Below are 13,373 nucleotides of genomic sequence, written 5' to 3'. Positions count from 1 at the left end.
CTCTGCAAGAAAGTTGACCTCAGGCTTTGCCCTAGTGCACTCAGAACATACGTAGCCGCTCCTCGCCTACGTCCTGACTGATGGGGCTGGTGGAAAGCACCCCTTAGCTGCAGGCTTATTTACGGGCCTCATCAGCCTTCTTATGGTGCTTGGGTTTTGCCATTGGCTAGCTAGAGCTATTCTGCATCCTCACCCAACTATCTTCTGCAGGTGTCTTCGAAGCTTTTGTTCTCCGCCGTTACAGCTACGGGGCAGTAAGACTTCATTAACTGCGTCTAGTTCATGCTCCTTAGGATTTACAGTACACCACCGCACTGGCCAGTGGCGTAAATCAGAGCAGATTTCATATGTCTTGGGGCCGCAGCCGGAGTGCAGCCGCCATTAGACGAGTCGGGTGAGAGATGCTAGTGCCCTAGACTAGGAGGACAGGAGAAATTCTGTCCCTCGGGACCTTTTACATTCCAGCCCAACTATCTTCCACAGTCGAAGCCTTCTGTCCTCCGCCGTTAGCTCCGGAGCAGTAAAGACTTCATTCGCTGTGTCCAGCTCATGCTCTTCAATTTACAGCGCACCTCTGCATTAAGCCAGGGCCGTAAATCAGAGCAGATTTCATATGTCTCGGGGCCGCAGCCGAAGGGCAGCCGCCATTAGACGAGTTGGGTTAAAGATGCTAGCGCTCTAGCCTAGGAGTACAGGAGAAATTCTGTCCCTCTGGACCTTTTACATTCCAGCCCAACTATCTTCCACAGTCGAAGCCTTCTGTCCTCCGCCGTTAGCTCCGGAGCAGTTAAGACTTTAATCGCTGTGTCCAGCTCATGCTCTTCAATTTACAGCGCACCTCTGCATTAAGCCAGGGCCGTAAATTAGAGCAGGGTTTCATACGTCTTGGGGGCGCGGCCGAAGGGCAGCCGCCATTAGACGAGTTGGGTTGGAGATGCTAGTGCCCTAGCCTAGGAGGACAGGACAAATTCTGTCCTTCAGGATCTTTTACATCCCAGGACATAAAACATGTAGACCCAGTCCACTGCCAAACTGTTACAGTGCTGGAAGTTTCTGCAAAAAAAAAAAAAAAAAAAAAAGCCGTTCTGCATTTTTACCCAACTATCTCCCACAGTCGAAGCCTTCGGTTCTCCGCCGTTAGCTCCGGAGCAATAAGTCTTCATTCGCTGTGTCCAGCTCATGCTCTTCAATTTACAGCGCACCTCTGCATTAAGCCGGGGCCGTAAATTAGAGCAGGGTTTCATATGTCGTAGGGCCGCGGCCCAAGGGCCGCCTCCATTAGACGAGTCGGGTTAAAGATGCTATTGCTCTAGCCTATGAGGCGCGTGGCAAACTTCGCCTCTAGTGATTAGGGCCGTTCGACCAGGAAGCTTGCCTTATCTATTGCTCCGGCAAGAGGGGCTTCCAAACATGGCATGCGGCAGGCTGCCTTTCCGCAAGACATCGGTCAGGCGTCATGGTTTGATGCCATGCTTACGGGGTCTAGGACTCCTTGGGGGTACTGTGCGCACACGACACAACCCTGGGGGTCCAGACACCTGCAGTGCGGCGGAGTGGGTATTCTCGTTCCCATAGCGCTTTCGCGCAGCATCGAGTGTAGCTTTTGAAAGGGAACGTCTCGGGTTACTTTGCTGTAACCCTGTTCCCTGAAAAAGCGGGAACGAGATGCTGCGCTACAATGCCGCACTGCATGCGTGACTGGACATCCTTCAGACAAAATTGACCTGAGGGTGTTTCCGGTTCATGCCTATTTATAACCTCCAGGTGCACCTCATCGGTTGACGTCACCTGCCTGAAGTTATAGATGCCAAAATATTTGGCGTGTTTGACACACACGTGCTTCACAACCGGTCACGAGGAATCGTTTCCCATAGCGCTTTCGCGCAGCATCTCGTTCCCGCTTTTTCAGGGAACAGGGTTACAGCAAAGTAACCCGAGACATTTTTGTCTATAAAAAAAAAGTCACACTGTAAAAAAAAATGCTGTAAAAAAACGGTAATCTACTGGCAGCTGTGGTTGCCAGCATTGCACTGTTAAAAAACAGTGGGTTACTGTTATTAAAATTAACAGCAAGATACTGTTTTGTTAGCTACAGCATACAACTGTTATTTTGCAGTATATAGCTGTTAATATACATTTTAATCACAGCCCAATTATTCTAAATTGCAAATGCTATTATACCCTGCATTTTACATTTGTGGAAAACAAAATAAATAATGCCAACTTACTGTTTTAGTCCTTCTTTATTTCCATTTAACATTATATTAATTGTTAAGCTGTTTGTTGTGCCAAAAAGAAATGTGAAAAATGCAAGCCATCATATTTTTGAGTGCATAAACTATGGTGCAACAAATAAAGCTTCAAATCAAGCTTCCAAAAAAAAAAATAATGAAAATAAATAAATCAACACAAGGCTTTATCAAACACAAGCCCTTTCTGGATATAAAAAGTAGAATACAAAAAAAAAATAACAGTATATACAAACCACTGTAAAACAAAAAACATTTTAAATAAAGTGCCACTCAAAGTCCATCAATCTTTTTAAAAGATTTGACACTTTCAGATTGACTGTCATGGTCTTCTTTTGAACAGTTTTCCCAGTCTTTTTAGATGTCACTTTTCCTTTTGCAGCCTTGGTCCCTTTTTCCGGATTTATTCCAACAAATCGTCTAAAAAAATATTAAGGGAAGACTTTCTGTCATCAAACTTAAAAGTCTTAAAACTTTAATAATAAAACAAGATTTAAAAGATTTACACAGTACTGTAAAGCTTGTTATTTAATACATTAGCTAATGTTATGGAGTGTTACCAAACTTACAGCTTAAACCTTTAAAGACCCAGAAACTTTAACTTTACTTTTTAAAATACTATTATTACCATATTATTGTAAGATAAAAATATATTTACCTTTAAAGGAATTCCAATGTGGATGCTGCTTCCTCTTGATATTGCAGGTTAAAGATGTAATACAGTGAAAACAAAGCAGCAAGTCCAGACAGAAAGGTTGGTTGCACACCCTCACAGATTATTCTGCCCTCCAAGCTGATCATCCATTGTTTCATCCACTGCCCTTGAGTATCACTTGGACCTTAAAGGAGTGTACAGATTATGTTATAAACTATTATCCTTGGAGAGCTAACATAGCTAACAAATTATGCAAGCCCTGACAAAATCATATAATATTCATATCTTCCCAGACAACTAACCTTGCAGTTTGAATAAAAGCGAACTCTTACCTGTTAGCAACACGATGGAAAATGTAATGCAGTATGGAAGTTTCGCAGCTCCGTGTCGCGCCAGATTTTTGTTTTCTGTGTGTAGCCTAAACACACTTTCGGCATCCGTCCGTGGCACCCAGCTACGATGGTCTCTGTTTTAATTGATCCGTTACCCACATGTTTTTATAATGTTATTTTTAGAAATACTTTAGAAATAATTATAAAAACCCTCTACACTGCAAAAAATGCCCTTCTTGAAACAAGCAAAAAATTACAAAAATCTAGTTAAAGTGTACCAAAATCAAGCAAAAAAATCTGCCAATGGGGTAAGCAAAACTGACTTGGTAAGAATTCTTGAAAGTAGCATTAATATCTAGTCGATAATAGATGCTACTGTATCTTAAAACTAGACATTTTAGCTTATTTTAAGAATTGAATAGTACATAAATTAGTGAAAACTGCATTAAAACTAGAATATTAGAACTTAAATCTAGTCACTAAAAATGCTGTTGCATCTTAAAACTAGACAAACATGCTTAAAACTAAGCAGTTTTCTCTATTTATAAGCACTGAATAATAATAATTCTAGAACAAATTGCTTTAAAACTAGAATATTTTAACTTAAATCTAATCACTAAAATTACTGTTGAGTCTTAAAACTAGACAAACAAGCTTAATGTTAAGCTGTTTTCTCTTTTTAGAAGCACTGAATAACAATAATTCTAGAAAAAATGCATTGAAACTAGAATATTTAACCTTAAATACAGCCTATTTCGATTTTTTTAAGATCACACAAAAACCTAAAATAAGATTAAAACTCTCAAAATAAAACACCCCCCTCACCTTCCCCCACCTTAAATGAAGAAACAGAGAACTTACTCAGCTTTGCTAAACATTTATTAAAGAACATTCTCCAAAGTTCTTAACAAATGGAGCATAATAAAGCAGAATAAACTGATTCCAAGGCTAGCTTGTCACAGATTAACAGCAAACATTCTATGCAAATGTCTCAGTCTAGCTGTATACACAAACTCAAACAGCAGGCCTTTAAGCTTCAAACAGCAATTACTGAATCAATTTACTGCATTAAAATGATAGCAACCCAAAAAATTGACTTCCATAGCAGGAAAAATATTAAAAATACTGTGAAAGTCAATAGCTACCATCAACAGTTACCAACATTCTCAATAATATCTCCTTCTGCATACAACAGAACAAAGAAATCCAGGTTTGAAATAACATACTGTAAGGGTAGAAACTAAATGAGGTTTGGGTCAACAATGCCTTTAATGTATGGCAGATTTCCGCTTAAACAACTGGGGTATAGCAAAACAGGATGAACAGTCCAAAACTAATACATTTTTTTAAACTAATAAAATACCCGGCACAGAACAACACTGTATAACCTCAAACAGCAGTTCCGTAAGTTACACACAGCAATTACTTGAATGTATTCCTGCATTATTGTATGTCAGATACATGAAACCTAGAAAAAAACTCCTAACAGTGCAAATCAAGTGCAAATGTAATGGAAGAAACAAAACCAAAAAAAAAAAAAAGAAAAAAAACACTGCAGCTGTCTCTCAGCCTCAGCCATACAACAGGTTTGAAACAGCAATTAGTCAACAAACATTCTCCATTCATTAATGGCCTTTTTGTACGAGGGGGTTGCATCCTGCTCGTGGATGACATCTCTCAGAACTTGTGTTTGCAACACAGACAAGAGTGTTGCAAGATACTTTGGATATGTGAGATGAAATGCATAGTAATAGGCCAGGAGGTAGAGAGGCCCCTCATAGAGCAAGTCTTTGTCAAATGTTAGAATTGGACTTGTACCTACAACCACCATGCAGTTCTCCTCACCAACCAGCAAGACAGGACTGGAAAATGCGCGCCTGTGGATGTAGGTATCCGGATCCTCTGAGGACTAGAAAACCAAATAATAAAAATACAGAATTCAGACTACAAACAAGATCAAATAAGATCTGGGTCACTATTCACTTCCATAGTTTTTTTTTTCCTACAATGGACGTGAATGCCGACTCAGATCTGCTGGGTTATCAACATTCTTCAAAATATCTTACTTTTGTTTTCGGCAGAAGGTTGTGAGCGAGTAAATGATGACAGTATTTTATTTTTGTGTGTACAATCCCTTTAAGTTATTTGTTACGCTGCATGGCCAATTTTACGTAGTGCAATTGGGATGGTTTTAACCTAGTATTTTATTGACAGTGTAGACACCAAATAAATTATCACTACTGAAGTAAAACTTACCGTCAAAACATGGAAAAGAGCCTCACTGATTGGGACCCGTTTCTTCGGTGCTGCAGAGCCAGATGGGAAGAGCAGCGGCAGGGCAGTAAAAACAGCAATGGCATGTTCAACTAGTTAAGTTAAAAAAATAATAATTAAAAGGATTTATATTAATATCAGATATTGGGTGTATGAGAATAATCTATACCACTGGTTTCTGATCCTGGAGACCTGCACTAAGGGACTATTTACACAACACTGTTTTCAACTGAAAACAGAAAACTTTTTGAATGAAAAAATAACTGATCTATAACAAGGGTTCTCAGCTCTTGGCCCTTGAGATTAGAGTTTAGCTACAACCTTTAGCTCCAAACTCACCAGCCTGTAGATTTCTATTAGAAATGAAAACACTGATTAGCTCAGGTGTGTTTGATTAGGGTTGGAGTTAAACTGGACCTTGAAGGCCAGAGCTGAGAACCCTTGATCTATACAGATTCAAAGAATTAAATAAAGATTTACCTCCATTTAATGTCCTTGGAGGCTTCATGACTTTTTTCATCACTCCATAAAACTGAACCTTGGAGTAGAAGGTCTTCCACCTGTCCTTCACTTCAGAAATGTATTGGCAATTGTTTGGCTCAATGATTCTCCGGAGTTCATCCATTGCCTGAAAGAATTATGTATTTAATATTAAAAAAATATTGTTTGTCTGTCTGCAGTTAGGCAGAGGATATGAGATATGTGTCAGTGTGTTTTACATCTGACTAAAGTATGCTTCAGTGTACCCACATGGTCCAGTTCTTTGAAGCAGGGGTATGCTTGCAAAATTTTTGTTGGTTTGTCTTGCTCCTTTAAAGCATTTGAGTCAATGAAGTTTCTTCTGGACTGGAACTCCAGGTCTAATAGATGGGTTACAGCAGCTTTGTTTGGCTTCTTTGCTTTGTACATTTCTTGTAGAGTCCTGTAATGTCTTGCCTGGGTTTTCTGGCTGTCAAGGCTGTTGTCTGGACCATCAGCTACAATTTAGCCATACAATATAATTACTGAACAAGATACACCAAATTAACAATTCAAGAATGTATTGTACATAGGAAGAATTAGGCCTACATATATTACCAAATATGACATTATGTATTAAACACACTAATACATTTAAAAGTAAGGTGACCAGATGTGCCACTTCCCGGGGACACGTTCTGCACATCATTTCTAAATTGCTGTGCGATCAATCGTTGTATGACATCTATGTACTGCGAGAGTTAAAGAGAGCAGAGCAGGCTGCTCTATGTTTCCAAATCGCTCCTGCGGTGCTTTCCATACAACAATCGATCAGCGCAGCACAAACAACCAACACCTAGTTATTTTAGGCAATTTAGAAATCCTGGGCAGAACATGTCCCCAGGAAGTGACGTGTCTGGCCACCTTATTTTAAAGTAAATTTTAATGTACTTACATGCTTCATCAATGCTGTCATTTTCTTGCCGTGGGGTGCTTGATCTTGAAGGTGGTGACAAATTGACTGTTGAAGCACTGGAATCAGCATCATAGTCACTTGTCACTGCAGCAGAAGGTTCTTTGTCCTGACGTGCTCTTTTGGAAGGAGGCTGTTTGGCCTTCATGGGACTTCGGATATTTGAAAGTCGCTTCAGGAGCTTTTTGGCAACGGTGTCCTGTACAACAGAACAAAAGCATCAATTAATATTTTTGACACAATGTTAGCAGCAAAACAATGTTTTTTTTTAAATAATTAAGTAAATGATGTCACTCACCCACTCATGCCTAGATCCAGTTGACTTATCTTTTATCATAGGGTAGTATTCCACTAACCGTTTTGCCATGGCAATAACTTCATGTTTAGTGGGATATTTGTAGTCATCTGAAGATGCTCTTGCAATGGATATCATGTTTGTCATGGTATTTCGGATGAGCCGGCAGAATAGCTCCTTTGATAAGGTGACGTCACCCTCTTTTCCAAGACGCTGCTGCTCAAAGTATGTGCGTCTCACCTGTTGTAGCTCACTGTCAGTGAAGAGAACATATTCTGGGCTGGGTAACTTTAAAAACTTTGAAGTGCTGGGGTCATCTTGTTTTGAACTTTCAGTATGTTTGTCATCTGCTGATGAACCTTGGACTTCAACAGGAATGCTGTGCCCCTAAAACACAATAAAATGCATTAATCAAATCAAAATAATTTATCATTTCATTCACAGTGTCTCACATGTATGTATGTATGCATGTTATTGTTCAACCACACCAACTTAAATACACATCATCTGTACTGAAATTATTCCCACTAATAGGTTAAAAATATCCAAAATACAAGGTTTTTGAAGTTAATTACCTGTTCTTCCTTATGAGTCAAAAGCCAAATGGCTTTGCGCCGCAGGAAGTGCTCAGGACCAGGAAAGAGATCTCGGATATCCTCTCGTGAGAGAGTTGGCAAAATGTCTTCACCAATGTTAGCAGCTTAGAACACATGTAAATACATCAGTCAGCATAGCTTAGGTATACTTTGTGTGAAGAAGACTTCAGGTATTGAAATGTGTGTCAATACAGCAAATTAAAACATTTTATCCAAAAACAATTGGACCTAATTGGGCAGAAATATTACAATTACAACACTTCAGAAGGGGACAATGGATGCAAAATTCACTTTTACATGTTGTTTGAACTTAAATGTGTGTTAGCAGTATGTGTTCACAACCACCCTACAATGATACAAATCCACCCAGTACCTTTTTTGTTTGTTTGTTTGTTTTTTTGTTTTTTAAAAACCCACAAATCTTAAAGACTTTATCAGAGCAAGCTGTTCACAGATTTTTGGGAAAGTGACATAACTTTGCCCAAGCCACTCCCACAACTGTTGACAAACAATGCTGTGGCAAGGACTGTAATTGAGAACCACTGCAGATTTTAGTAATCTGTTTATGTCAGTTAATAAAAATACAGCTGTTCATGTTATTTCACAGTGCAATAAATAATGTTAACAAACACAATTTTTGATTTTAATAAAGCATTAGTAAATGTTGAAATTAACATTAACCAAGAACAATTAGTACATGTTAATTAAAGTTATGTTAGTTAACTAATGAACCTTATTGTAAAGTGTTTAGGCCTACTACTACAAATATGAAATGGCTGAATGTAGTAAAACAAACAGGCAATATTGATAAAAGATCACTTAACACTTGACAGGGTACTTTTTGTTAGCATCAGTAAAAACATTAGGTGTTATGAAAAAGCAAAAAAGAGTTTTAATACATATAATAACACTGGCTGATAGCAGCCAGTTCTGTACAACAGCAGTACAACTACATTTTATCACAATAATCAATACTAGTGTATCTACATTTAAATAAAAATTTTTTTAGTGCATGTTGTAACATAAGGATTGATAAATGCGTCTTAACGTCAACGCGTCACAGGGTCAAAGCACAAAGTTTTATCGGAGGTACGAAATGTAATTTCAGCGGAGAAAAATGATTTGGCGCTGCGTCATTTGCTACGTATTTGTGGCTCTTACTCTCAAATCTTTATTGAGTCACATTAATTTTGCACATAGTCGTAGTCCAGATTTCCGCCTGGTTTGTGGAATAGATGGATGCACTAAAGAGTACCGAGTCTACAACTCTTTTTGGTATCACGTTAGACGAACACACTCACAATATCTAGACGGCGTGAGCAGGACCAGATCACTTCGGAGAGAGAGATCAGTCCACGAGACATCCAGCAACAATGTGTGGGCAGATAGTGGGCCAACATTGGTGGCTCAGGATGCAGGGAACTCAAGTAACAGGTCGGATAATGGAACGACATTGGAAAACACTGTGTATCTACCACCCTCTCTTCCTGTTCCTGTGGAACATTTTGGTGATTTTGACGCTTTCGATACTGGTGAAACGGTGTTTTCTGGCTTAAGCACTAACTCCGTTTTGCCGACGCCTCAGAACTTGGAAATACAGGATGTACTGAATGAAACTTCAGATTCGAATCCCACACAGCTCATTCCAAACAGGCCTTTAGATGACTCATGTTCTTCATGCCTCCCCAAAGAAACCACGGTAAATTAATAACTTTGATCTCATATTATTACTGTCATTCCACTGTCTTTTATATAAAGCAATTATTATACAGTTCAGTTTTTTTTCCCTGTAGAATGATGAATTATCAAGTGATGACGTGCTGTCCAGACATGCCACCGCTGTTGTGATAACTGCTAGAGAGAAACATCATCTCTCACAGGTTAGTATCAGTCAATAAATAAATAAATACATTTTACTAAATATTCTGTTAATATTGTGCACGTATGTATAGACACACACAGTGCATGAATTTATCAGACAACCACCTAATAGAAGGTTTGTGCTACAGTTGCCCTCCAAAACAAATTTTGTTTCTGTAATGGTTAATCTCTCAGAATGTGTTAACACTTTACTTACTGTATATTTCTGATGGTTAATTATTTAATAATTATTTTTTGAATTTACTGTTTACAAGAAAGGCATAAAAATAGTAAAGTGCTTTATTACAGTATTTATTTATTCATTCATTCATTCAGAATGGCCAAAATGTCATACACATTTTTTTTTTTTTTTTTTGGTAATGTGTGAATAAAGAATATGTTAGATGTTTTAGCTTGTTGTTTGCCTAATAAATGACAAAGTTTTTAGTTTTATTTTTTGGGCAGATTCCTAAAATATTTCTTTTTGCTTTATGAGAGGTAGCACACAGTCACAAATAAAGATTTTTTTTTTTTTTAATTATGTAATTTTCAGTGTATCTCCCTGCTAATTAAGTGTTTTTTTTTTGTTTTTGTTTTTTTCCCCTTCAGAGCGGTGTGAATGACGTTGTGGCAGCAGTTCAGGAGTATCAAGCTCAGTTGTTGAACAGCTTGAGGAGTCAGCTACAAACAGTGTTCCACAGACATTCAGAAAGTGAGCTTCAACAAGAAGCTTTGGGAATCTTTGACTGCTTTAAAGATCCATTTGCTGCCATTTCAACTACATACAGGCAAGACAGTGTCATAAAAGAAAAATTCAGTTATGTGGAAGCAGAAGAAATTTCAGTTGGATTAGCAGCATCCTGTCAAAAAAGGGGAAAAAGGAGAGACCTCTGCATAAAAAACAAATCTTTCCATTATATACCACTGATAAACAGTTTAGAACAATTACTGTCTCATCCGAAAATCTTTGCAATGATAATTGATGGACCTCAGAAATGCAGCAGTGGATATTTTTATGACATAGATGGTGAACTCATGCAAACACACCCTTTATTTTCCTCTAACCCCTCTGCTTTACAGATTATCCTTTATTCAGATGAAATCGAAATTTGCAATCCACTCGGGTCTCATGCTTTAAAGAACAAGTTGCTCATGTTTTACTACACTTTGGGAAATATTAATCCAAAGTACAGGTCCAAATTAGCTTCAATCCGCCTTCTTGCCATTGCAATGAAAAGGGACCTCTTAGAATGTGGAGTTGATGCCATACTGGCAAGACTGCATGACGACTTGGTAAAGCTTTATAATGGTGTGAAAATTCATCTTGCAAGTGGTGAACATGAAATATATGGAGCAGTGGTTTCCATATGTGGAGATACTTTAGCTCAGCATGAGCTGTGTGGATTTAAAGAGGGTGTAGGCTTTGCATACAGTAAATGCAGACATTGTGAATGTTCTTTTGAAAAAATGCAGAATTATTTTAATGAAGAAAACTTTGAGCAAAGAACACTGGAAAGACATATTCGACAGTGCAGTGACATTGAGAAAGCCAGCACTGAGTTTCTCAGGAACAGCCTTAAAACTACATACGGAATAAACCGAAGGAGCAAAGTAATGGATTTCCCTGCCTTCAATTTGATCCAACAAACACCTCAAGATATAATGCACGTAATTCTTGAGGGCATTGCTCCCTTGGAACTTAAGTGCTTGTTGAAACAATTGGTTCTTTTGGGACAACTGGACCTAGATGCTTTCAATGCTGGTATCATTGGCTTCCCATACTCTCCACAAGATACTAGAGATAGGCCTTGTCCTATTGCATACAGTACATTAGCTTCCAATGACAATAAACTGAAGCAGTCCTCAGGTCAAATGCTTGTTCTGCTCAAAATATTGCCATTTCTGTTGGATGTAATTAAAGGTAGTGCATATTTTTCATTTATTCTTGAACTTCTCGAAATCGTTCAGCTTTTGTTTTCACCTGTTATATGTCTTGAGACTATTGACAAATTGAAAGTACTTATCGAACAGCATCTTCAACATTTTAAGGACCTTTTCCCAGATTCCAACATTACACCTAAACAACATTACTTGATTCATGTTCCATCCCAGATTAAACTGTTGGGACCAATGCTCCGTCACATGTGCATGAGATTCGAATCCAAACATTGCTTTTTAAAAAAATGGGTTTTAAAGGTAAATTTCAAAAATGTCTGTAAGTCCTTGATTAGGCATAATCAAATGTTTGAATGCTGTCAGAATGTGAACAGTTCCAACCACCCCATTTTTACTAGTGAATGTGTGCTGGGACCAGTATCAGAAGTAAAAAATATGCCATATTTAAAAGGAAAAGTAAAGGACTACTTTGGAGTTGATCAGATAGACCATGCAGTATCTGTTAAGTGGATTACTTTGAATGGTAACAAATACATTTGTGAAAAAACATTACTTGCGTGTATGGCAGATTCTACAAGCCTAACAGAATTTGGACTTGTGAAGAACATTTATGTCATAAATTCATCTTTGTATTGTTTTGAGTGTCAGAGGTACAGTACTGTCTGTTTTGACAGAGACTACATGTCTTATAAAGTTGAGATTCCCAACCTGGCAGAGGGAACTGAACTAGTAAACGCAGACAAACTTGTAGACTTCACACCGTATTACAGTTTCATTCACAAGGACATTACTTATGTCCCTATAAAATATTACCTCAGAGATGTGATGGAATTACATAAAGCTTCAAATGCGTGAGAAACTTGTGTGTTCTGTAAATTTGTGTTTTGTCTTATTTGAAACATAAAAAAAAAAAGTTTCTTCCATTTATCATTGTGATGTTTTAAAGAATGTTCTGGGTTCAATACAGGTTAAGCTCAGTCAGCACCATCATTTTTTTGAAGGAAAAAGTGAAAGTTATTTATTTTTTGTGATAATCAGCATTATGCAACAAATGCTGTTGATTGAGCGTAACCTGTACTGAACCAAGAATATTTCTTAGAGGAACTGTTAATACTCGTGAAGTGCTGTCCGTTTAGACAGGAAGAAATCTATTAGAATTGATTGTGCTACATAAGATTCTGTGAATACAAATGTTGAATGAGGTTGTTGTTGATACAACATTTGCAATTTTTTTTTTCAATACGAAATAAATCAGAATTAAAACACTTTTTAGGCAAGTGTTTATGTTCACAGCAATTTTTCTTAATTGAATTTTCAAAAACTGACAGACAGACAGACACACACACAAACAAAAAAATCTGAAATAATCTTTTCTTAAGATTCTTGAAATAAGAAATTTTAGTGGTATATTAGTCTTAAAAATAGCACAACAATCTAATTGAACATGCACCAATATTTGGGCTTTATAGCTGTCACTTGTTTCTAGTAAAATCTTGCTTAAAATGAGTTAATATTTACTTGCCTAGCCAGACGAAGATCAATTTTCTTGAATTAAGATTTATAGTCTACTACACAATGTATTTTATAAGACTATTTATCTTTAATGGTAAAAAACAAGACACATTTTCTAGAAATAAGGTTTTTTTACTTTCTTAGATTTCAGTTTTTGCAGTGTAATATTTTTAAAGATATGACAAACATAGATAAAGGTGCACTCTAATTACCTCGTGGTGATAATACACGTCGCACAAATAAAAAAAATATGATATAATACCGTTAAATAA

The 13,373-nt window shown here is 37.6% G+C and overlaps 2 protein-coding genes across 3 annotated transcripts; one reads left to right on the top strand and one right to left on the bottom strand.

Moving 5' to 3' along the window:
- Nucleotides 1-4,162: 4,162 nt before the first annotated feature.
- Nucleotides 4,163-8,185, bottom strand: LOC128514611 (uncharacterized). Of its 2 annotated transcripts, none has more exons than XM_053488404.1 (7): nucleotides 7,813-8,185; nucleotides 7,241-7,624; nucleotides 6,925-7,141; nucleotides 6,261-6,487; nucleotides 5,991-6,138; nucleotides 5,493-5,602; nucleotides 4,163-5,145 (listed from the first exon to the last, which is right to left on the bottom strand). In XM_053488404.1, exons 2-7 carry the CDS (start codon nucleotides 7,382-7,384, stop codon nucleotides 4,837-4,839), a joined length of 1,155 nt encoding a protein of 384 aa, XP_053344379.1. In that variant the 5' UTR covers nucleotides 7,385-7,624; nucleotides 7,813-8,185; the 3' UTR covers nucleotides 4,163-4,836. The 2 variants fall into 2 exon arrangements, with proteins under 2 accessions (XP_053344379.1, XP_053344385.1); XM_053488410.1 differs by having other exon boundaries at nucleotides 5,493-5,542.
- Nucleotides 8,186-8,931: 746 nt separating this feature from the next.
- LOC128514156 (uncharacterized) lies at nucleotides 8,932-12,787 on the top strand. Its single transcript, XM_053487882.1, has 3 exons — nucleotides 8,932-9,532; nucleotides 9,627-9,713; nucleotides 10,303-12,787. The coding sequence occupies exons 1-3, from the start codon at nucleotides 8,951-8,953 to the stop codon at nucleotides 12,442-12,444; spliced, it is 2,811 nt and encodes a 936-aa protein (XP_053343857.1). The 5' UTR covers nucleotides 8,932-8,950; the 3' UTR covers nucleotides 12,445-12,787.
- The last annotated feature ends 586 nt before the right edge of the window (nucleotides 12,788-13,373 follow it).

This window comes from Clarias gariepinus, chromosome 2, assembly GCF_024256425.1.
Source record: "Clarias gariepinus isolate MV-2021 ecotype Netherlands chromosome 2, CGAR_prim_01v2, whole genome shotgun sequence".
NCBI lineage: Eukaryota > Metazoa > Chordata > Actinopteri > Siluriformes > Clariidae > Clarias > Clarias gariepinus.
This window is presented reverse-complemented; position numbering and strand designations above follow the sequence as displayed.